This window comes from Taeniopygia guttata, chromosome 3, assembly GCF_048771995.1.
Source record: "Taeniopygia guttata chromosome 3, bTaeGut7.mat, whole genome shotgun sequence".
NCBI lineage: Eukaryota > Metazoa > Chordata > Aves > Passeriformes > Estrildidae > Taeniopygia > Taeniopygia guttata.
Window position 1 is genome coordinate 84,377,095 of NC_133027.1, and position 24,388 is coordinate 84,401,482.

Below are 24,388 nucleotides of genomic sequence, written 5' to 3' on the forward strand. Positions count from 1 at the left end.
GCCCATCATAAGAGGTGATGGAACAACTGCAGTTTTGATAGTTCCCTGAAAACCACTATTCTTTGGAAAATGTCAGGAAGAAAGAAAGGGGAGATTTAACTTTGTATATTCCCTGTTGATTAATCTAGGGAGAAACAGATTTTTAATTTTTTGGTATCTGTCTTTGGAATTGTATGGATTAAATCAGGATGCTGTCCAGCAATTCAAAGAAAATATAGGCATATTGTTTCAGAAAATTACAAAATGCAGTTAGCAGAATGCAAAATAGTTTGTAAAATGTTCAACTACCTTCAGTTTAAACAACAAATATTTATTTTGATTTTTATTGCACATGATACTTTTTTATGATACAAAAAATATTTGACATTCAAAAATCACATCTTCAGAGACTTTGAAGATAATACAGAAAGGCAGAAAATACCTGTTTGTACTGATCTCCATAAAAATAGGATCATGCTTCATTCTCTATAGGAATTCTTTCCCTTGTGAACTGGGAGAGAATACTGTTAATCAAATTTGAAAAAAAAAAAGGCCTGGTGTTTGATGCAAAATAAGATTGCATTATTTTCTCCCATTTTTTTCCACCCAGCATAATTTATAGTCCTGTGCAATCTCAGTAAAAGAAAGTTAAGAAAATCTGGAGTTGAAATCTCAACTGCTCTGAGTTGTGGAAAATGTAATTTTACTTTTTATATCATGAACCAAGAGTAGACCCAGAAAAATAGATTGCTTAGAACTTAGTAATTCCAACTAACATGCAATTGCCTGTTTGCATTTTAAAACCATCTCAGCATTTCTTGAAATATAGTGTAGTGTTTTCATTATTCATTGATCACCAATACTAGTTATAAAGCACCTGTTTAAAATAATTTTTGTGGAATTTATTGAGCATGAAAATAATATTTCCAACACAAAGTCACTGAAGAAAATTGCAAGGACACATTTCCACCATCTTTATTTCATTTTGCTTACAAATTTCATTTCAAATGTCTTTAAAGAGATTTCATTTACTTTAGTATAGCAATGATCACTTAGAGCATTACAAGCTCTGACTATTTAAGAAGTGGACAGAAGCTCAACTTCTGCAGAAAAACCTTTCCCCTTTCTGATTGTAAACGGAATGAAAATGAATGAAGAGAGGAAGGGGAAAGTGTTGCCTTACTGTGCAAGATTGTCAACAATCCACTGTTTCTGTAGAAAATTGTCTCTTACTTTGAGCTTTTGCCTTCTTTTGTCCTGTGAAGCCATGTCCTACTTCCTCCTATGAGTCTTCGGGTCACCAAAAGGCACCAAAAATGAGACAGGAACCTGGGTGTATATAAGACCAGTGTGTTAAAATTAATGGGTTTCACAGAGAGGAAAAGTGTCACAAGCAGCAATGATAATAAAAGGCCATTTGCTTTCCTTTTGCAGGAAGAGAAGACCTGTAGCCTAAAAAATCTGCTGCTGTTGCTTTCCTTTATATCCTTTTCTTTTTTCTTTTTTTCTTTGTCTTTGTCCTCTGTGGGAGGACAAGTGGACACAAGGTAGAATGTTGCTTCAAAGTACAGGAGTCATGCTGGGAGTTCAAGGAGAATTCTTAGTCCGTGCATAGTTGTGAGACCATCCATATTACTGTTTCTCACTGGAACAGGTAGAAAGGTAGACAGAACTACAGTATATAGGCCTATTTTGAGACAAGCGTACAGTGCAGTGACTGCTCCTATCCTCTAGGCTATTGGTTAATCCACTCTGTTCTTTGTACATGTCTAAAAATACAGAGGAGTCCAATGCTTTCTTGCCTTCCCTTCTTTCCCATCTTTCCCCTTCCCTTCCCTTGCCTTGCCTTCCCTCCCCTATTGTACAGAAGGAACTGGAAACATGGAAAATAATGAAGTTATTTCTGTCCTGTGGTAGATAGGGACAGGCGGAGCGGAAGACCAACACGGGATGTGACGGAAAGATAGACCCATCCCCCTCTCTCTCTCTCTCCCCCACGCTATCTATTAACTCCAGAAGCCTCAGAAGAATGTAGCCACACCTGCTCTAGTAAATTTCCACTACCCAACTAACCCTTAAGACCCCCAACCCCCCTCTGACATAGCAAAGACCCCTAAAAACTATTTAAACCCACGAGATAGGATAATAAACGCTTTTCAACCGTCTGCCATATTGGTGTCTGCGTCTGTTGATTAGCCCGAGCAGCCTGGCCGAGAGCAGGCTGCCGTGCTGTTCCCTGAACCAGGTCCCTGGTTGTCTTTTATAAAGGCAACACTGTCCCAGACATCAATTTGTATCAATATCCTAACTTCCAAGCTTTTCTGCCTGGTTTCTTTTCTATTTTCATGCTCTTTCTGTTTGTTTTTCAGTGGGTTGTTTTTCCTCTCTGATACCAAATGTCCAATAATACCAAGCAGAAGACTGGCAAATGTTTCAGCTTTTAAGGCAGGCGCTGTAAAAAGCTATTATCTGTTCTTGCCCCATGATACAAAACTACAGAATCTATAGTTATGTACTGCAGCCACAAATATTGTAGCTGACTGTGAAGCCCTGATGATAAGCCAATCCATGAATTACAGAAGTAACAGCATTGTTCCTCACTCCTAAATCAGACAGTCTGGGAAACCACAAATCACCTCAGGAACTGCTGTCAATGGCCTAATTAGTACAAAAGCAAGCAACTGAAGTCTGTAAGGTATCCAGGAAAAAATCCCCTTGTATAACATTATTGGCAAATTCAATAATTTAAAGAGAATGAAACATGATATATCCCCAAATGCCAAAATAATTTGCAATATAGATCTTTTGTATCTGCTTTCTGATTAATTCCATGAGGTGCAACTGGGTCATATTTTCACGGTTTCTTCTACAAGCCTAGGTTACTCCCCTCCCCCAAATATGCAACATGCAAAATTCTCACTTCTTTGCAGAGAATATTTTGCATTTGATTCTTTGCTTGGTTGTTCTTTTTTAACTGAATATTTTTAATGGCATTAGATGGTCTTGCAAATTACCATGGGTTTACCAGGATGATAACCTCCTTAGGCTGAGAAATAAAGCCATGATATGGCTATGGGATATGCTTCTATGAGATACTGTGGCCACTGAAGTGTGCTCTGGGGATTAAGGATAAGCCTTCCCTTTTTTTAAAATTAATTTTGAAATTTTTATATTTAAGTTTCAACAGTACATAGTGAATGATGGTTCTAAATAAGAGGGCTGGGTAGAGCAACTTCTCACAAGCTAAGGAGACTGCATTCTGCAGTTCAGGTTGAGTAGTTTGGCATAAAGTCTTGGCATTTCTGCATAATCTAGCTTGAAGGTAATGGAGGATGGTCCAGATCTTCCTCACTTTTTAACTGGTACCAGGGTTATTTCACCCTGAATGTGTCTTCTCTGCCAAGCCCTACCCACACCAATATTTCTTCTTTTGTTTGTGAAAATATTTGGAGGCACATTCCACTTCTCTTTCAGATCAGCTACATCAGATATCTTTCCCAGCCAGTAATAGAAGTTCTTTAAAAGATATGATTGGGAAGAACACTGAAGGAATATCAGTTCACAGTGACTGGTTCTTTGCTCATAAGCAGTATGTCAGGTGGTTAGTGTTTAAAGAGTAATTTTTACTGCTTTATTATGCCTTTCTTGTCTCCATTTTGAACTGCTTTACAGCTTGTATTATAAGAAGAAATTATATAGGTTTACTGCTTTATTAGATTTGGAAGACATATTTATTATTATTAATAATCTAATTTTTGAAAGAATATTCTGTAAAAATTGCTCAAAATGGATTCCCTTAACATATTCATAAATATTAAAGTTTCATTTCATACATTACTAGTAGAGAAAAGTAAACATAAATCTTTTACAGAATTTAGTTCTTCCTTTTGAGATTATAATGCCAAAGTGTATTAGAAAAGTGTTAAAGGATATTTCAAAATCAAGTGTAAGTAGTGACATTCTCATCTTGAATTGCAAATCCCTCATAATGGACTCAAAAAGTTTAATTACAGTTTGAATAAAGAAACTCTGCTTATGGAGATCGTTATATTGCAGGCACACAGCTAAATGCTAAACTGTTTTTCCCAGCCTCTCTGTTCACTCCTTAGTCCATTCTTCACGAAATCCAGCGACCAGGTTCGATAATTTTGCTCAATTCTCTTCAGGCTCGTCCATCCTCTTTGTTTGCCAAGCTCAGACTGGGCATTAAAAGACGTGATAATGACTTCAGGATCACTTCAGTTAAGACACATACTCAAGGCAGGCAGCAAAGGAGGAAGTGCTGATCTCCTCTCTCTGGTGACCGGCATTAGGACACAAAGAAATGCAATGAAGCTGCATCAGGGTAAATTCTGACTGGATATTAGGAAAATGTCTCACCCTCACTGTGAGAGGGTGAATCACCAGGCTTCCCAGGGAAGTGGTGACAACAAGAAGCCTGCCAGAGTTCGAAGGGCAGCTGGATGACACTTAGCCATACTGTTCACTTTTAGGTAGTCCTGCAAGGAGCAGGGATTTGGACTTGATGAGCCTCATGGATCCCTTCCAACTCAAGATAGTCTAAACTTCTATATAATACTGAGATTAGTTTATTGATTTTGGTATGGTGCTAGCCAGTCAGTACCACATTTGCCTAAAGTTAGAGTTACAGGGAAAGCTCTTGAAGAAGTAGCCATAGAACCAACAGAAGGAACTTTTGTTTGATCAGTACTTTGATGGATGTAGCATTTATGGGATAGCCTCTATGTACTGAATTGCAGAAAGACAAGCTGTCTTCTCTAAAAGCAAACTCTTGTTTCTTCTGGTGAAAGCTCCATGACTGCCTTCATTCCTAGAAAGTCAGTCCTAATTAACTCCCATTTTGCAGTTCCCATTTTCACAAATAATATTCCATTTCTAAACTTCCTTTCCTTTTTTCATGGACTCTTCTGTCCTTTATGGCTTGCTGTTAAGACAGAGGTTCAAGAAAAGAGAATCTTTTCTAGTTCTGGTTCCCAGCCCCACAGAAGAAATACAGACAGAAGAAGCCCATGAAAACTCTGCTTGGTATGTGATACTCAGGTATTCTTTACCTATCTAGTTGCTTGGAACTTCATGTGAATTCTAAGAAGTACCTAATGAGCAAACTGTGTGAATTAGAAGTACAACATAGTCAGTTGTGGATGGATTTTTACAAGAATGGAGGAAGCACAATCCTGGTATAAAACCAACCCCTTGTAAATTCTACTTTTCTACCTAAGCATGGAGCATATAAAGCTCTTAAAATAAGACCCCTAAAGTGGCCTTACCTTCTTATAACATTTCAAGAATTTGAATTTGTAAATTCTAGAACACCTGATAAATTTGGTTGATGGGTTTAAGCATTTATGTAACTGCTTCAGGTTTTTCAGCTTCTAACATTCATTACATAAGGGTAATTAAATACTTTATAGAAGGGAAGTAGAGTGCTGCAAATTAACTGGAAAGTAAACAGCAATAACCCAGTATACATACTAAATACTAAGATACCTTACAGTGCATCAATCTTTTCTACTTTTTCCTCAGGACTGTCACAATTGCAAATGTTTTCTTCGTGAAAAAAATTTTAGTGACACATCTAGGAATTATCTGAATCCTTCTTGTGCAGTATAAAAAGGGATCATATGCACCACAACAATTTTCAGGAAAGGCTAATACATGCTTCAACATTCAATAGCTTTAACATTTACAGTAATTTCTAGGCTTTGCAGATAATCAAAATTCCACTTTGAAAAAAGTTCTAATTATTTTTAATTTCCAGTCCCAAAAAAAATCTGGATTTTTTTCCTTTCCACAGTAGAGTACGTAAACTGTGATGACTGCAGTCTCTCCTTTGCCAGTTTTCCAACTTCACAGGAGTTTTAATATTTCATTTGAAGAAGATTTGGTTTAAGCCATCCAGAGTGTTCATGAGGAAACTAACTCTTCCCTTAGAATACGTTTCCTGTGAATTGTATTAGAATGAAACACATTTTCTACCAGAAGTCAGCAAAGTTCAGCAGGAGCACATCTCACACGTCTTACATGTAGCTGTGATAGGTTGGAGCTATGACAATTCTGCCTGGCCCTGCATACAGTGGCCTAACCGTGTGATACAATGGAGGAAGCACTGCTTGCAGAGATAATATCCATGCTCCCTCATTCAGTTTTTGTCTTCCAGTATAACCTCCAAGTGAGGGAACAGCTAAGCAAGGATGAGCTAAGACCCTTTCTTTGAAGCTGTGGCTCTAAAGGCAAACATATTGTGTCTATTTATGTTAATCTGATCCCTGAAGTTCATAAAAGGTAAGACTATCCTATATCCCAAGGATCTCAGACAGATTCAGTCCTTTCTGAATCACGGTCATTCAGCAAAGTGTTGGTCACTTTGGTCACATTAATACAACTGCACAATCAGTGCATATTCAGATGGGTAAAATTAAGTATGAACCAAAAGATTTTCTGGCCAGCTCCAGCATGAATATGTTACATATAGCAGAAATATATGTATGAGGAAGAAAAATAGTTTTGGGGCAGAGAAAAAGACTATATCAATAATCTTTCCCCATTTTTCTTAAATGTAAGACACTATACACATATATGTTTCAATCTTCAAACCAACTACTTCTTCTTGAGGTGAAAACATTTTTCAGAGACAGAAATTTGCAGCTTTGGCTCCTGTCCCCTAATATAATCAAGAAACAAAGCTGAGCTAGATGAGATCTACACCAAAGAAAAACCTAACCTCTACTGTTGGTATTTGCATTTGTTGCTCCCTTTGAAGCAATTTATCTTGGTAGAAAACCCCTCTAGCTGTAAATCTTTTTGTGCTAGGAATCCACTTAATTTTTGTTGTCAAGGTAGATGCACTTTGCTGAAAAAGTTTATTTTTGCCTTGTATTGTTACAATCCGCAAGCTAGTACACATTGCACCATCTTATTACAAGTGGGTTTTTTCCTGTTCGCATTTAGCACCAATAGTTATTCATTTCCACATCCTTCAAATGACAGTTGACATATTCTGAAGTTTTGTTTTGAGGTACCTTAATTCTCCTTCACTCTGTGTTACTTTGTGAAATAGCAACAGGGTTGTAAAGTAATCAGGAGTTTGTAATGCAGCTGTCGAGATCACATAATGATTTTGCCAAGTCCTGTTGATGCTATACCTGTTTGACAGTACATCTATGGTATTTTCAGCATGCTTGCTGGTACTTAAATTAGTAAAGCCCTACTAGAGAAACATAGTGAAATCCTTTACTGGATAACCACTGGGCTGAAATTTCCTCTGCAGTGTGTAGTCATTAACACAAAACCATGGTGCATTTTCTGGCTAAAGAGTGGAACAAGTTCCAGGAGATCTTATCTCAGTCTTTAGGTCTTTTACTTAATAACTTTTGGCATGTCTTCTATGTATCTCAAATTTTATATGCTAAAATGAAATAATTGCTTCCTTTCTTTCTCTAATTTCTGACTTGTTTATTCAGATAGAAAGCTCAAGAGAAAGAGGGCATCACTCGTAATGTATCTATGCAAAACCTTGTACAAAGAATCTCAAGATCTCTGTCACAGCAAATGTGAATGAGACATTGTCTGTAATTTTGTTATATTGTACCTGAGCGCTAGGCACTGATTAATAATTACCTTTAGCAAACTTGTCCTGAAATCATGTATGCAATCTTCTGGGTCAGTCAAGCTTTATATAAAATACACTTATTTGTAAGGACATGATTCTATGTAATTCAGGCCTGTCTAAATCCAGGCTGCCACAGTCTATTTTTCTTCTCTCCTGCACCAAGCAGGAGAGAACATTGTCCTCCAACTCTGCTCTTCTGTGCGTAGCTGGTCTGATTCAAACAATTACCCTAAATGCTGTTAGATCAGTTGGACCATGCTATAAAGATAAGCTTGTAGTCAAAGAATATGTGTCATATTGCCTCATGGCAATGCATGGCATGCCTCATGGGTCTTATTTTATCTTATTTTAGGTGCTGTCACATCAATAAATATCTTTCTGGTCACACAAGGAAGTCTGATGTTTGATGCAACACAACTCTTGTGAGGAAAAAATGTCTTTTGTGACATAACTTTCTGCTTTTTCTCCATGAAAAACATTTCAGTAAATAATGTAAGTAATAAAATAACCTGTATTTCACTGGAAAACACCATCCAAACACTTATAAACACTTCAGTGAAAAATGTTTTAAATCAACTGTATCTACAGTTGACAGGATGGTACAAATACAAATGAATCACTTTTTCTTCTAAGTTTTATTGCAGTTAGAAAACACATTGGGTTAAAATTTCTGATACTGCAGCTTGCAGTTTGATATTATTTATAAAGTTTGGAGCTAATTTCTGAAAAGCAGTTATAATTTAGATAATTTTCTTAAATTCAGAGTAGTATCTTCAAAAATTAGGCAGAATATATTGAAAATTAAATTTCTATGTTAAAAAAATTAGGATTATTTGAAAGTATACTCTTTTTTATGGTAGAAAAATATTTTGTAAGTAAAAAATATCTTATAGATCTTTGGATAGTTCCTGTTTTAATACTTTTCCTGCTGAAAATTTTGCTGAGTAAGTGCAAACATACTCTACAGAGCTACTCTGCTATTAAAAAAAAAAAAAGTCTTTGTGCTATTTTGTTATTTTTGAAATACGTTTCTTTCTTTGCACCATATTAATACTTGTGAGAATATACTTATGGGATGTTTCAGAGTCCTAATGTTAGAGCCTGTTCTTTCCTCACACTGCCCTACCAATCCATCCTCAAAAGAATATTCACTAATGTTTCCTTCTCTTTGTTTTACTTCCCCCACTCCCTAATTGAAGTTTCTTTATCTTCTCTACTTTTTTTTTTTTTTTTTTTTTTTGTTTATGTAATAGCATTCAGGCTTTGGAACAGACTGCTCAGGGAAGTGGCAGAATCACAATACCTGGAAGTATTCAAAAGGTGTGTGGATGTGACACTTGGGGATATAGTTAAGTGGTGAACAAAGTGTTAAAGGTTTGATTCAATTATCTTACAGATCTTTTCCAACATTTATGATTCATGAAAGTTTGTTCAATTTTTTCTCTCCTGTTCCTCCCTACACCTCAAATTGTGCAGATGTAGAGAATATATCCCTTGTTATCAACAAAAATGTATGTATGTGTTAAAAATAGAAGTGAAAAAGCATTCCTCTATCCCTGAACAACTGTTAAAAACATTGTCCCTTACAGTGTTTTTTGTCTGCTAACTGCCACTTCTCTGGAACAATTTTAACAACTCCAGAGCAAGACTCCTGGAGAGCTCCGATCTTGGCAGAAGTCTGCTTATTGAACTAAGCTGCATCAACCAGATCAATTCAGCATGAAAAACCCAAGCTGAGATAGATGTTAACCTGCCCAGTAAACAGCCAAAAAAAAGCCAGGACCCTTCACACAAATGTAAAGGCTCCCATTCTCACAGTAAATGGACACCTATTACTTGCTGCAGATTTATTTTAAAGAAATGTAGGCCAAATTTTGCCCCTTGGTCACAGGTTCATTATTTTTGTTTCATGACTCCAGTGGGGACATAGAGGTGGAATAGAGGACAGAATTTGGCCCAATTATTATGTGCCACTAATGAATCTTATTTTAAGGTGCAAGATGAAATCTTGTCTGGACCAGAACGGAAAATGTACTTTGGTGATGTACGGATGGGTGTGGGGGAAGGGATGAAGGAGAGTGGAAAGAGCAAAAGCAGAATTTGGTTTTGATGGAAGATATCATATAATATCTCACAATCCCTAGTAAAAGTGAGAGCGTCCCAGTCCATGCTGGTATCCCTGCAGCCCATGACAGATCCAAGGGGCCAGTTTAGCACCCTCTTATGTTACATGGAGATGGAAAGGAGGTCACAGGAGAAACATTCTAGGCCTGGACTTCTAGGTGAAGTGGATATTTTGATGATACTTACAGAATAACATTTTATTTCAAATGGAAGATGGATTAGTTGATATCTCAGGTAGTTTTATTTGGTTTCTAAAGAAAACAAAGTTTATGTAATGATACTATTTCTCTGTCAGTCCTGGACTATGCTCTGGGACATGCCTTATTTCAACCATATCTGACAGACAAAAGATGTCTCAAGACTAATGATGTTCCTAACACATGGTTGTTCTTTGTTAGGGTTTGTTATGTGTTTGTGGGGTTTTGTTGTGTTTGTTTGTGGTTTTGGATTTTTTTATTTGTTGCTGATTTTTGTTTATTTTGAATCAGAGATCATGAAAAGAAGAAAGAGTTTGAGGTTAAAATTTCATGCAAGAGACACAGATGAGTTTGGTTAATAGTTGAATTCAGAAAGGGAGGGCTAAAGCAGGGAACATTTTCAGTATTAGATGATGTTTCCATGTTATTTCTGAGGTAGGTGTCTGATATGTTCATAACCTGAAATCTGAAGCACCTCCAACTCCAAAATTTCCCTTTAACTTTAGATTGACCTTCCCGTTTCATACTTGTGATTGCAATTCTTGCCCAAAAATTGAAGATAAAGATAAAAAGGTTTCCTATTGTGCTGCATAGGATTTCCTATTGTGCTGCTATGCTGACCACAAAGTCAGACAAGCTTGGCACTGTAGGACATTGCACTATAGGGAAAAAAAAAATCTTTTTCTTCCTTTTTTTTCCCCCTCTCTGGTCCCTCCCTATTGCAAATCCATGTTTCAATGATTGGCAGCTTTTTCCAAGATGTAGTAGCAGATAGCTTGGAGACATGGCCAGCATATCACCATAGAGGAAACAGCCTGCTGCAATGGGTTTTTTCTTTGTAGGCTGATAGAATTAGGGGGGGCTAGGAAGGAGGTGATATTTTGGTAATTCTAAGAATTGCTTGAAAGATGATTAATTTAATCAGGAACAGGCCAGTGTTATTGAGAGGTTTAAAAAGATTTGCCCATTTGAGTGTTTTTGTCAAGTCCTAGACGAGAAAGCAAGTTCAGCTGAGCTGGGTAAGCAGGTGACAGTTCCCTTCCCACCCGCTGCCAGGCCCAGCACTGCTGCTGGAGCTGGTGTCAGTCTCAGCCCTCTAACTGGATAGCAGCTGAAGCCTTCAAGGCAAAACAGCTGCCTGCTGTTTTGGTCAGGTGTGGTACATTCTAAAAAGTGGGTCCCTGCTTGTGTGCAGCCCAGCTCTGCATTAGAAATTAGTACTTTGTAAGGAGGCTTTGAATCTGTTACAGGTACACACATGCAAGGATTGCTATGCAGCCAAATTAAAAGTTTTGCAATAGGAGTTTTTATAGCTTTAGGTATATGCCATTTGCTGATAAAAGGTCTAAGGTTCTTGTAGATGTGTTGACGTGCTAGAACCCCTTCATTAAAAAAGAATATGTTTAGAAAGCTGGAGCACAAGGAGGATGTCCTTTAAAACTTATCTAGATAATATTTTTGGAAGAAATAGAGGCTGTCTTTTTAAAAAAGTATATCTGTTGAAGCCCTACCTACATGTTTCCACTTATATCCTATTTTTCTTTGTATTGGCCTGAGTTAACTCTGCCCCCTACAGCATTCATCCTGCTTGTATAGAAAATGGAAAATTTTGTAGATTGCTTTAAAGGAGTTCATCTGAGTCTTGATAAGATGGGCAGTGAATTGAAGAAAATTGTAGCCTGAACCATGGTAAGTTAAAATCATATAATGATATGCATAACTTGCATCTATTGCTAATTATATAAGTGTGATGTTTGTAATTTCAGTCATCCTTGCTGCTCTAGTCTTTTGGGTATGGAAGCAAAGGGCCTTGACAGGAGCAGGTGTTTGGGTAATTCTGAAAATTGCATGGAAGAGAAAGACAGCAGTTTAATCCAGCTCATACAGCCAATTGGAATTGCTTATCTACTGCAGAACTGATTGAATTTTAATGAGTTGAATTAGCTTTGAATTAAGTTGGTTGATATGCTTGTGTTGTTTGAACAAAACTAGGGGGAGTTTGCATAGATCTAACCTGGAAATAAACTGGAACACAAAATCTGGAAAACAGCTCTTTACTCTTTCCGAATTAGATTAATAACCATGTATTCACTAGGCACTGACATTGTACTCTTAGCTTATTACTTTGCCTGAGTAAAATTTTTATGAAAACACAAAAATTTATAGTCATTAGATTACATTTTCCCACTAGAAATCTTTTCTGCTTGGGGTCAGCAAGCGAGAAAGGCTTAGCAGGCATAGCTTGTTCACATGATTTTAACAGACTTTTTGCAGGCTTCTTTTTTTGCCTTTTCTCTCTCATTCCTAGTGAGAGTAGGACTGGGATAATAATAACAACGTTGGCAGTAGTAGTAGTAGAAAGCAGCACACCTACATGTCAACGAGGGGGTTTGGAAAGAGGCGCAAACTCTCTCTTTATAGCCTGGAGACTAAAAGCAACTTTAAGACTGCATTATCTGGCTGTTCTGGACAGGCACAAAGAAGTTCCTCTGGCAGTAGAGAAGGTCTGCTGGTAGCTAGGGTAGGTAGGATGAATTAACCCTACCAAATAGCTAACATATGTTTTAAACAAATCTTAATCCAGTACGTATGGGGGAATGAGACAATGTCTTGCACACATGTACAGTGGCGTATTGATTCTGTTACAGTATTAAGGGATGGGGAGCAAAGCAGGTGGCAACTGCAGAGTGACACTAACAACTTCTCTTTATGAATATTTGCAAGCAGCAAAACCAAGACAGATCAGATGGATAAATCAAAGGTTGAAGTGCTTCATGTACTGCTAGAGAAACAATGTGAAAATTCTCATGCAAAAGCAGCATAAAGCAGGCTCTCCTGATTTATAGCAGGTTTTCTAAGCATGCTATACATATATACATGTATGTGTGTGTGTATACGTACACCTGTTGGGATATTATATATTTGAAGAAACTCTTCAGAGGATCTTTTGTTTTCCCTTCTTTTCCTTTCTTCTGACTGAATGTTTGCATTTATTCCCGTCCTTTGGGAGTTGGTGCATCTGTGAGCATATAGAATTCCTAAATGGGCATTTGCAGCTAAAGTTCAGTTCAGCAATCTCTAATCAAATTATTCGTGCAAGCTTAAAACTGCTGCAGCTGGGATATGCCATAGATTAAATCTCAGTGCCTTCCAGTGTGTCCTGCATGCAGCAGGATCACATAGATCTCAGGTGTTTTGAGGCTGTATGGACAATCCTGGAAATACCTACATCTCCTAACTGAAGAAACTAGAAATTTATTAGAAAACTGCAAGTCCTTTATACTGGTGAGTTAAAAGTATATAATATTGAAGGTTCTGGTTGTTGGAATTTTGTTACACTCGTTTTTGTAAAAGTATTTAGGTAAGAATTTTTAAATGTCTAGTTTTAGAGAAAGATGCTGTAATTGATGTTCCTACCAAACCTCTGCTACTGTTCAGTTTATTTTTCCAGTATTTCACAAATATACTAGTATTATCTATTATAAATAATCCTCAGTTATGAATTGTGACGTGACTTTTGCCTTTATCTTTAGAATTTTGACAGGAAAAAAATTAATTATCTGTCTGGTTTCTGGCTGTTATTTTGCAGTAATACACCTTAAATCAAATCCTAAGGATATTTTCAATTTCCCTTTTCACCAGATGGAAGTAGAGCTCACTGTAGATCAAGTGATTAGCCAAGGGCTCTTCTGTAATTTTTGCAGAAATTTGTCTGGTTGAACTTCTTTACCATTCAAAGGCTATTTTCAGTTAACTGCATTCAAGTGTAGACCACTCCTTTATCAGAATAGCGACATCAGTGTAGTTGTGTAGCAGGGAAATAAAAATCAGCAGATGCTGATGTATCAATCATACATATTCATAGAGACACCTATTTCCAAAGGACTGGAATACATGCAAACACTTGCCTGATTAGAAATATTGACCAGGAAACTGAAATGTTGTTCTGAGCTCCAGTAAATATTTCTTGATGCACAGTGTGAGAAAGTTTTCTTGTCTATGCCTGATATAGCTTTACAGAGTGTGTGGGCAATTAGCGAGGTGGCTTTTCATAGTGTGAAAAAGGAAAGTCCTTTTTTCTGCTGAAACACGTTTGAGCTAAATAGCAACGCACACCAACTTCTACTAAAAGAGGTGGCAGCGGACTATAGAAACCACCCAGAAGGTCTTTTCATGAGAGAAATCCTAGATGCCAGGGATCTACGAATGTGGGCATGCCAGCGACTCTGTCCATGGGGACGACAGAACAGAGTCGGTTTCTGAGGGCTGGTGCTGGCTGAGCCGCTGCGGCGGCGGGGTCTTCCAGGCGGGACTCGGACCTGGAGCGGAGCCCAGCCGGGGCTTTCGCCTCCCGGTCAGGGGAGGTGCGCTGCTGGCTGCCCCGGCGAAAGGACCGGCAGCTCGGTCTGGTTACGCCTGAGAGAACCGGGAGCCCCTGCCCAGGGAGGGAGGGGACGCGGTGACAGCGAGCCGCTGCGGGGGGAGAGCGGCGCGGCGGCCGCAGCCCCACATCCCCCGGCGGCCGCGGCGGGGCCGGGCGGGCCGAGGGGCACAGCCCACCCCGGGATGGGCTGGGCAGGGCAGCGGCAGCGGTCCGGGAGCCTCCGCCGTGGGGAGATCGGACAAAGGCTTGCAGGAGAGGGAGTGGCAAGCGGCCGCCCAGCCCTCGGCGGGCTGCGGGCGGGTCGGTGCCAGCGGGACGAGGGGAGAGCGGCCGAGACAAGTTCCCCAGAGGCACGGGGACCCCAGGAGGGCGGCGGCGGCGGCGGCGGCTCCTGTGGAAAGGAAGGGGCTCTCCGTGCCGCTGGCCGCTCCCCCGGAGGTGGCTGCGGGGAGGGGAGGCGAGGGAGGAGCCGGGCTGATCCCCGGGCGGCGGCGGCCCCTCCACTGCGCCAACCTGCAGGCGGGCTGGAGGCGGCGGCCCCGCCCGGCCCGGCTGCCGGGGCCGCGCCGCCCCTCGCCGGCGTCCCGGGCAGAGCCGCAGGCGGCCGCTTCCCCTTGCCTCGGTGCTGGACTGCAGCTTCCTGGCGGCCAGGGCAACACGCAGCGGCATCGTGGAGCGTCTTCTTTCCCGAGTGCCCCTTCATCTCTCCCAGCCCCCTCCTCTCTCATACCTGCAGCCTTTCTTTCTCCCTTCACTCCTACCTTATTTCTGCTTGTCTTCCCCTTCTCTTACCATTTTCTGGTTTTAAGGTTTTTGGTTGTTTTTTTTTTTTCTTCTCTTTCTTCTTCCCCTCCTCCTCTTCCCTTTTGGACCATCTTCGTTTAGTACCTCTTAATTTCTTGATTTCTTCTGATTTTTTTCCCTTGGACTTTGCCTTGTCATGTCAAGATGGAAGTCAGGCATGACTGGCTCTCCTCATCCCCCCATGAGGGCTTCGAGCAGATGAGGCTGAAGAGCAGACCCAGGGAGCCTTCCCCAAGCCTCACCAGGGTAGGTGCGAACTTCTACAGCACTGTCAAGCAGCAGGACTACAGTGCCAGTGTCTGGCTGAGGAGGAAAGACAAACTGGAGCACGTAAGCCAGCTTCTTTTTCCCTCCCCCGCACTTTTATTTATTTATTTATTTTAATTTCTAAACCTCTGTCTAGATACTCTGTTAGGCTGTCTGCCAGCTGGGACTCCAGAAGAAAAGTGTTGCTCCAGTAGTTGGGCATGGCATTTCCCAAATGATATAGAAAGGAGCTATTTAGAGGTCCCATAGTGGTCAGATCTTAGGTAAATGGGATGTCAGTACTGTTCCAGACTACATGCAAGTCTTCTTCTAACTGGAAATATTTTTGCTGATTCCTTCTTCTCTTCCAGCAAATTCAGCACTGATGTGGGAGGAGAAAGATTGGGATGGTGCAGATGGAGGTTAGAACATTTATCTCATGGTGATTATAATGTAGTTCTAGAATAACTAAAAGCAAATAGCTGGTGGTTGGTTTTGTTTGTTTGTTTTGTTTTGTTTTTAATTTTAGATGCAATTTTCATTCTCCCTCTCCCCCATCTTTTTCTTCTCTATGCATGGGACTTTGAACATACTCTACCTATGTGGGGTAAAGATTTCCTTCCAGACTTTTCTTCCTGCAGCAGTAGTACATGATTTAACTGTGTTTGAGGCCACAATAGGACTGATACTCTGGATAGCTCTAGTGAATATTTTATGAGAATTTAAGGTACTTCAAAATGTTCCTGTCTCAGATGATGTTTGAAAGCATTCTTCATGTTACTTGTAGCAGCAAAGAAATGGACTTAGATGAACTGAATGCTATGTAAGTTTCCTGAATAGCTTATTAGGTGAAACCCTTTGTTAGAGTGTACAGTACAATCAAGACAAGAAAGTAGCTGCATTTACAGGGATGCAAAAGAATGTGGATGGGCTTGCATAATGCAACAGTGTGCTATTCTTTACATTAGCGAGTAATTTACAATCACAGTCACATTGACTTCAAGAGGCACAGGAAAATATTTCTTGTGGTACAGCCACCTCAAGTCTCTTTGAATGGAAATGGTCTGATAAGAAGGGTAAATTGTCTTTATTACCTGAAAATCCTAGATGGCATAGTAGAGCCCTTTGAAGATGAAACCTGAAATAAGGTCCTTTACCAAGTAGTTCTTAGACTGTAACCCTCCCTTCCCCCTAACCTGCAGAGAGTATTTTATCCCTCTTAGTGAAATCTTGAGTTGTTTGTACTTACGGGGAAATGACAAGAACTGATGATCTTTTGGAAAGCTCACGTTCCAAATGTTGAGGAAGGTATTGAATTCTGTCTGCCTTTTAACACAATTTTTTGATTCTTCACACTGATAACAAGGCTTCACAGTAGTAAGCTTCTAAGTGGAGTATTCTCCCATTGTCAATCAAGAATAAAGGTCAGTGCCTTATCTCAGTACAACTGAAACATCAAAAGCACAGAAATCTGAGCTGTGTCTTTTGTAACAGATTTTGCTACATGTTAATATCTGTGATGAAATAAATAATTATTAATTGCAGGGGGGATTAATCTGTCAACACTTTGATATCTGGTGGCTGAATGGTTAGATACCTGTATATTAAACCTTATCACAACATTAGCAGGAAGAAAGAAAATAGGCATTAACTTGTTTAAAGATTGAAAGTGCAAAACCTTTATTTTGTGTGTGGTTTTGTTGCTGGTTTTTGGTTTTTTTTTTTTTTTTTGGTAGTTGTTGTTCCTGGGGATTATTATTTTTATTAAGTCAGTGTTTTGTCACAATAGTAGTCTTCAATATCCCTGCATCATTTGTGTTAAAAGCTTTCTCTGTAATCTGTAATGTGTGTTCTTCTGGGGGCTTCCCTCTTACTCCCAAGCCTATTTAAACAATGCAAAGAAGAAAAATTGGAGCATTGATATCCCTTACTTCCAATAAAATTTTTATTTAATTAACACTTATTGTGACTACCCCAAAGTACATTGATACGCTAACAGTAGATACATGAAATACTTTTTTTTATGATTTAAGGCAACTGCATTACTCATACGTGTTGTAACAGGCAGGCTATTGCATGCATATAAATAAAATGTCTATTTATTTATAAATTCTATTTTACTTATACAGTTCTAGAGCAAAGATGTTACTTTTTGTTTTTAGATGGATGTTTGAGGGTTTTGAGTGTTCTCTTGCTAAAGAAGTTATTTCCTGCACTCCACTCTTCTACTCCAAGGGACAAAACAATTACTTTGAGATGCATAATTTTGAATGGGATAGTCATTGACATATGATCACTTATGGCCATTAATGAAGATATTCATATCCTCCATCTACCTCACAAAGTTTGCATAACATTTCATTACAGCTCCCCCTGAGGTAATCATGTTACCTGAAACCTACAAAGAAAATCAAAATCCAAGGAGTAACCATTTATGGAGGCACTGAATTTAAAGGTATATAATCACAGACTTGATGCTGTACAGTGACAGGTTAGGCAGAAGAGGAGTGTATATGTATATATACAGTGAGTGCAAGTCAAGGTACACATGACCAGATTTTGAAGTTTCATATCTACTCTTTCAGCATTGTGGAGGGGATTGAGTTTTGCTTCATTGAAATGATTTCTTAAATTGATTTCAATTGTAACAGGGATGAAATTGGGCCACCATATTTTGTTCATTACTTACAGAAAGGCCTTGTAGGCCACAGTTGGTATTTTATGTTGACTTTTTGTTGAAGTGAATAGCCTAACTTAATCATGTGTAACACTTACTAATCCACATACAGTTTGATGTGTTAAAAAACATCTTCTGAAGCCACTTTGTATCCAATTGTTTATGTAAAAAGATTCTCAAATATAGAAACATATATATCTTTGTTCCTAGATCTCAAAACTGTAGCGAAGTTGTGGGTTTTGGCGTTGTGGTTTTTGGTTTGTTTTAGGCTTTTTCTTATACAGATGTCAATTTGAGGACTGTGGTAAAGAGGTTCAAAATTCAACTGCTTTATCTCTTCTGAAAGCACCGAACAAGTTCAGATGCACAAATATGATCAAATTTCTTTAAAACTGATCAATATTTAATTATTGACTGACCATAGAGGAAGTAAAAATCCATAACATCCTGCTGGTGTCTTGCTAATTAATTGTTCTTCAAATGGATCTTAATATAGTATGGCTCATTGGCTAGCTGTTTTTGTAGGGTTTTCTTTTTCCAAGTGGCAGCAACACAGCTTGTATTATAAAAGATTTGAACACAACCCACCTCTATTCTTTTGTGAACTCAGATGCTGTATTTAAGATTAAATGAATTTGCTGCAACATGTTTGAAGGCCCAGTGAAGAGTTTTTGCTGAAGTGAAGGCTCAGGATACACGTATGCTGTACCCAGTGTGCTGAAGAGCCATACTGTTAATGGAGGAATTTACAAGAGATATAAGGAACTCCAACACTCTAGGCCACAGTGATGTTGCAAATGCTTGCCTGAAATCGTTGCAGAGCTGAAATTATTCAGATGCTATGTATTTGCTTCAGCTAGCTCCTTGTGCCTCCGTGTGAAATTGTTTGCCTGGTATTGGAAGTGTTGGAGAGAAAATGGATGAGTGAAATATTCTTAAATTCTTCTTTGCATAGTGTTTTTTTACTTGTTTGTTTCTTTCTCTTTGGTGTTGCCTTTTTTAATTAAATGTGAATTAATTAAGAGGAAAACAAGGAGGTAGGGATTGGGAAAAACTAGCTAACCTGGTAAGCTTTAGCTGATAGGAGTTACTGGGTCTGGTTTAATTTGCAGCAGCTCTCCATCATGTCTCTGCATCCCACAGTAATGACAGTTATTCAATAGCTGCTTTCCTCATACCTCAGCAAAGAATTCTAGAGAACTTAATTTTAAATAATAAAAGCTTCAAAACCAAACGGATTTCTTTTTAAGCTACAAGAGGTATGCTTCAAGCATACATTTGTTTTTGATGAACACAGGTATTCTCAAGGTATGTCTCAAGGATGTAGTGGCAGTCTTTCTCTAATAACATCTAAATTTAATTATTTACTTAATTATATTAAAATATTTTTTAAATTATCTTTAAAGAAACTGGTTCAAAACTAAGCTCTGGGGAGACCTGACATCAGGATGGTATTATTTCTTCGCAATCCTTAATCTGTTATTTTGAAGAATCATAGTTAGGAGAAGTTGTTGACAATTATTGAATTATTTTTTGAGTTTTTTCTACTGAAGATCTGATCAGCAAGGGCAGTGTTGGGATTTGCAGATTCTGAGTGCTCTTGCTGTTACTTGACCAGTTGATGTTGTTGCTCAGCATGCTGCTATGCCTTTGGCAGCACTGCTACCCAGGGAGAAAAGGGGCCATGAGGTACAGGGGTAGCAGTGTCACTTGGCAGCAGAGGCAGATATATAATATGCAGCTGTTAGGCTTAAGACAGTTTACAAAAGTGCCTGACAAGCGTGACCAGAATATTTCTATGAGCTGCCTGAGCAAAACATAAATAAAATACAGCTTTAATTCGCTTGTCATAATACCTTTATAAAATTTGAAATTCCAAATCCCATTTTGGCAGTTCATTTCTATTATTCAAAAATTGGTAAGTCTTTAAGGCAGCTTTTGTTTTTCTCTTCTTTTTTTTTAATGATATTGGAAATTCTTAACAAAAGCATTGTTAGACAGTTTCCAAGTGTGTTTCTACTCTTCCATTAAAATTAACACTAATGTTAAACGTCAGAAGACAGATTTATAATCTTCAGAAGGATGCAGAAGACACCTTGTGCATAGCTATAGCCTGCAACACCTAAACAAAGAAGATGGACATAGCTTGATATAAAGCATGTAACAGGAGTAGAACCCAGTCAAGCTAAATTAGTTGCTGGACAGTGGCAATGGCTTCCATTTAAGGAAGAATAATGCAAAGATATAAACCAGAATTCAAAATCATTCCCATATCCTCAAAACAGTCTTGAAATAACTGCAAACACATGTCTTCTTTTGAGTTAAAACAGTTCATAGAATCATCATCAATCGTAGACTATATTATCCTGATTTGGAAGGGGCTCACAGGAATCATCTACAAGTCCGACTCCTGGCCCAGCATAGGACACTCCAAGGATAACACCAAGTACCTGAGAATGTTGTCCAAATGCTTCTTGAACTCTCTCAGGCTGATGCTGTGACCATTTCCCTGGGGAGCCTGTTCCAGTGCCCAACCACCCTCTGGGTGAAGAACATTTATCTAATATCCAACCTAAGCCTCCCCTGCCACAACTTCAGGACATTCTGTCAGGTCCTGTCACTGGTCAGGAGAGAAAAGAGCTTGCTCCACCCCTTTCTTTCATAAGGAAATTGTAGATGGCTGTGGCATCTCTCCTCAGTCTTCTCCAGGCTTAGCAATCCAAGTCACCTCAGCCACTTCTTTTATGGCTTTCCCTCCAGGCCTTTTGCCATGTTCATTGCCCTCCTTTGGACTCACTTTAAGAGCTTTATATCTTCCTTATATTGTGGCACCCAGAGCTGAGCACAGCACTCAAGGTCACGCCACGGAAGAGCAGGACAATCCTCTACCTTCCCTGACCAGTGATGCTGTGCTTGGTGCAGTTGTTGGAATCTTTTGCACTAGGCAGGTAGAAAGAATTTGTCACCTGCAATAATGTTAGGTACCAAAGTGAGTGGCTTGTGCCATGTAGGAAGGTACATAGGTAAGGACAATTCAGAGTGTTCTAGAGAGTTAGTTGAATTAGTTCCCAATATTTGAAGCTTTTTGATGGTGTGGTTGCAGATTATAATTCCAAATATTTATCTGGTCCTGGAGCTAGATATTTGGAATATCTAGATAATAGATAATGTTTTGTCATTAAAACCAAAGGAACAAACTGAATTAAATTAGAGGGATTTGGGCTTTTTCTCAGCAGGAGATTAGTATTTGGATTGCCTGCCTGGAGTAGTGGTACTTAGCATGAGTTGTGATTCTTGCTGAAGTAGTAGCATGCAGTTTGCTTGACTGCTGACAAACTGTGTGTGGAGGGGAATTTTTATGTCGAAATACTGATTTCCTTGCAGGTGTCTTTCTCCAATAATGTTTTGTAGACAAACATAATTAGAGAAAATAAATGTTCAGAAAAGTGGAAAAAGGGGACCAAACCAATTGAACAGTGCTGGGAAAATACTGAATAACATTTTAGAATGAAAAAATATAAAATGTTTTCTTTTGAAAGTGGTATGGGGAATTTAAAATACTGAGTAATTTACTACTGTAGTTAACACACACAAAAGTAATTTCATATTGCAAAGCAGTGAAAATATGTTACCTAATAGTTTTTTTCTCTTTTTAGTTGTAGTGGATTAACCATGGTTTTCTGCCAAATGCCCACCAAGCCACTCTCTCTCTCTCCCTCCCTCCTCAACAGGACAGGGGGAGAACATGACATAAAACATCTTTTAGCTTGAGATAAAGATGGAAAGATAACCAATTACTGCCACAGACAAAACAGACTCAACTTGGGGAAAATCAATTTCATCTGTTTCCAATTAAATATAGGAATTGGATAGTGAGAAACAAGGACAAGATTAAAATCGCCTTTTCCCCTCCCCCTATTTTTCTAGGCTCAGCTTCAGTCCTTTGTTCCTGAATCTTCAGCCTCCTTCGCCTCAATCCCCCGAGTGGCACGGGGTATTGGGAAATGGGGGCTGCAGTGAGTTCGTAACACTTTGTCACTCCTTATTCTTCACCCTGCTGTGGTATGGGATCCCTGCCACAGGATATAGTCCCTCTCAAACTATTCCAGTGTGGGTCCTCCACACAAGCTGTAGCTCTTCAAAAACATTACCAGCATGGATCCTCTCTATGGGGTGCACTCCAGAATGGACTGCTCCAGCATGGGCCCCCCATGGGCTGCGCTTCCTGCTCCTTTGTGGGCTCTCCGCAGGCTACAGCTTCTTCCAGAGCAGACCCAGCTGCTCTGGTATGGGCTGCAGTGTGGATAGCTGCTCTAACTGGTCTGCTGGGGTCCTCCATGGGCTGCGGGGAGACAACCTACTCCTTTTGTGGGCAGCAGCAGAATCTCAGCTCCAGCACTTGGAATGCTTCCTTGCTGTTCTCCTTCACTGACCTTGGTGTCTGCAAGGCTGTTTCTCTCACATTTTTCTTGCTCAGCTCCCATAGATCCTGGGCAGCAGTTTTTGGGTTTTTTCCTTATATGTGTTATCAACAGAGGAACAAACCAGTCCTATTGATAGGCCCAGCTTTGGCAAAGAGCAGGTTTGTCATGGAGCCAGCTGGAACTGGCAGTGTCCAGCATGGGGCAGCTACTGGTCTCACAGAGGTCACCTCTGCCCCTCACCCCCTAAAACCTAGCCAGGTAAACCAAATGCACTAATCCTAGGAGCAGCTCTTCTTTCTCTGGTGTATGAGAAAATTGTTCAACATTGCATTAATCTAACACATCAGTTCCGATGATTTCAACATCAGTCACTTTCAAAGTCCAGATCTCTAAAGCTAAATTTAAAATATTTGAGAGGCATAGTCACTGTAACAAGCTTAATTTTTAGTGACTGCCTTTATATTGTTGCACAGGAATACAAAATAACTTGAAGTTTCAAAGTTTCTCTAAAATTAATATATTAGTATAAAAATTAATATATAATTTACTTCAGCCCATTAAGACTTCTTAGAAATGAAGATTTCTGGTTTCTGAAAAAAGGACATACATCACAGTCTACGTTTCTTCCAGATGTTAACTTCAGTGTAGGTACAGGAAAAGTGCTTTCCGCTACTTTGCTTGTCCAAATGCTACCAGCATTAAGGAAAATCCAAATTAGTTTTTTGCTACTGTCATCCTTTATTTTAACAGCATTTACCATCCTTCTTTAAGCATTTTGAAAAAGGAGCTGCAGAAAACACGCAGCTTAATTTCCTTGTCTGTTAACCAAATACTCTACAGTCTTCAGTGATTTGGTCTTGTAGCTGACCATTGACTGTAACGCACTTAAGGGTAGTAGGAGGATTTAAAACACTAGGAAAGTTATGCATCATGACTGTCTCCTCACAAATGCTATCAGTTTGCTGTCTCTACACGATGCTCGAAGAAGCTAGTTGCTATGACTGGTTGTTTGTTTAGCTTAGGCCTTCTTCCATTCCATAACCAGGAATGCTAAAATACTGAAGATAAAATAACTTCACCAGCCTATAAAAAGGATGGAAACAACTGGCCAGCTCATGCCAGTAATTAATAAACTCTGCTTTATTGCCGTTCATGATGGGAAATCATATACTTTTCATTGTTCCTGAAAAATAAAGTCCTGTGGTGGCAGTAAACTCTAGATCTATCTCCCCGATGGAATGTTTTCTTGAAGCGCAAGAGATGGGTTTCTAACAGCCCACCTCTTGCTTTGCTTTTTTGGTAACATTATGTCAGGTCTGATTTCCATGCCTTTTTATAGTTTCATTACTGAGAGGAAAAAAAATAGGCACCCTACTAATGTCGAACAAGGTCCATATATGCATATATACCAAATAGCTCATCTGTTGTATTTCAGAGTCTGAAAAGAGGTTTCTTAAAATGAAATTTGGATGCAATTTTTAAAGATTTTGCACTCCTAGATGACATCTGGTAGAGCAAAAAAATGTAACATTCATTTTCCCATGCAGTGACACTCCTCTAATGTCTGTAAGATTGTGTAGTCTGAGTGGATGGTCAAGTTGTTTTCAACATGCCCTTCACAGTTTCTGGGAACGAAAGTAGATTACCTGAGGATCTATCTCTGTTAGGCAGTAAGTGTGTGGAATCCATATTCCCTGAACAGCTAAATCCAGGTTGTGTGCTGCTGTTTGCTTGAGATGTGCATGCCCATGTGGCAGAGATGAGCTGAGTGTGTACCTAGGTGCTCCCTTATCTGGTGGGGATGCAGCTGATCCATTCATTGAGAAATGAGGCACTTGGGGATTCCCTGGTTATTTGTGTTTCAAGGGAAGGCGGTTAACTCACTGTCCCCTCAAGTGAGAAACACTGGGCTTCTTGGAGTTG

General features: G+C 39.3%; 1 protein-coding gene across 2 annotated transcripts in view; it reads left to right on the plus strand.

The window, feature by feature from the left end:
• The first annotated feature begins 14,550 nt into the window (after positions 1-14,550).
• Positions 14,551-24,388, plus strand: part of PLD5 (phospholipase D family member 5) — a 172,206-nt gene continuing 162,368 nt past the window's right edge. The window contains exon 1 of one of the 2 annotated variants that reach the window (XM_004176409.6): positions 14,551-15,448. In XM_004176409.6, coding sequence (XP_004176457.6) covers positions 15,263-15,448 — 186 coding nt within the window. In that variant the 5' untranslated portion in view covers positions 14,551-15,262. The remainder of the gene's footprint in view (positions 15,449-24,388) is intronic. The other variant, XM_072927280.1, reaches the window with a different exon arrangement.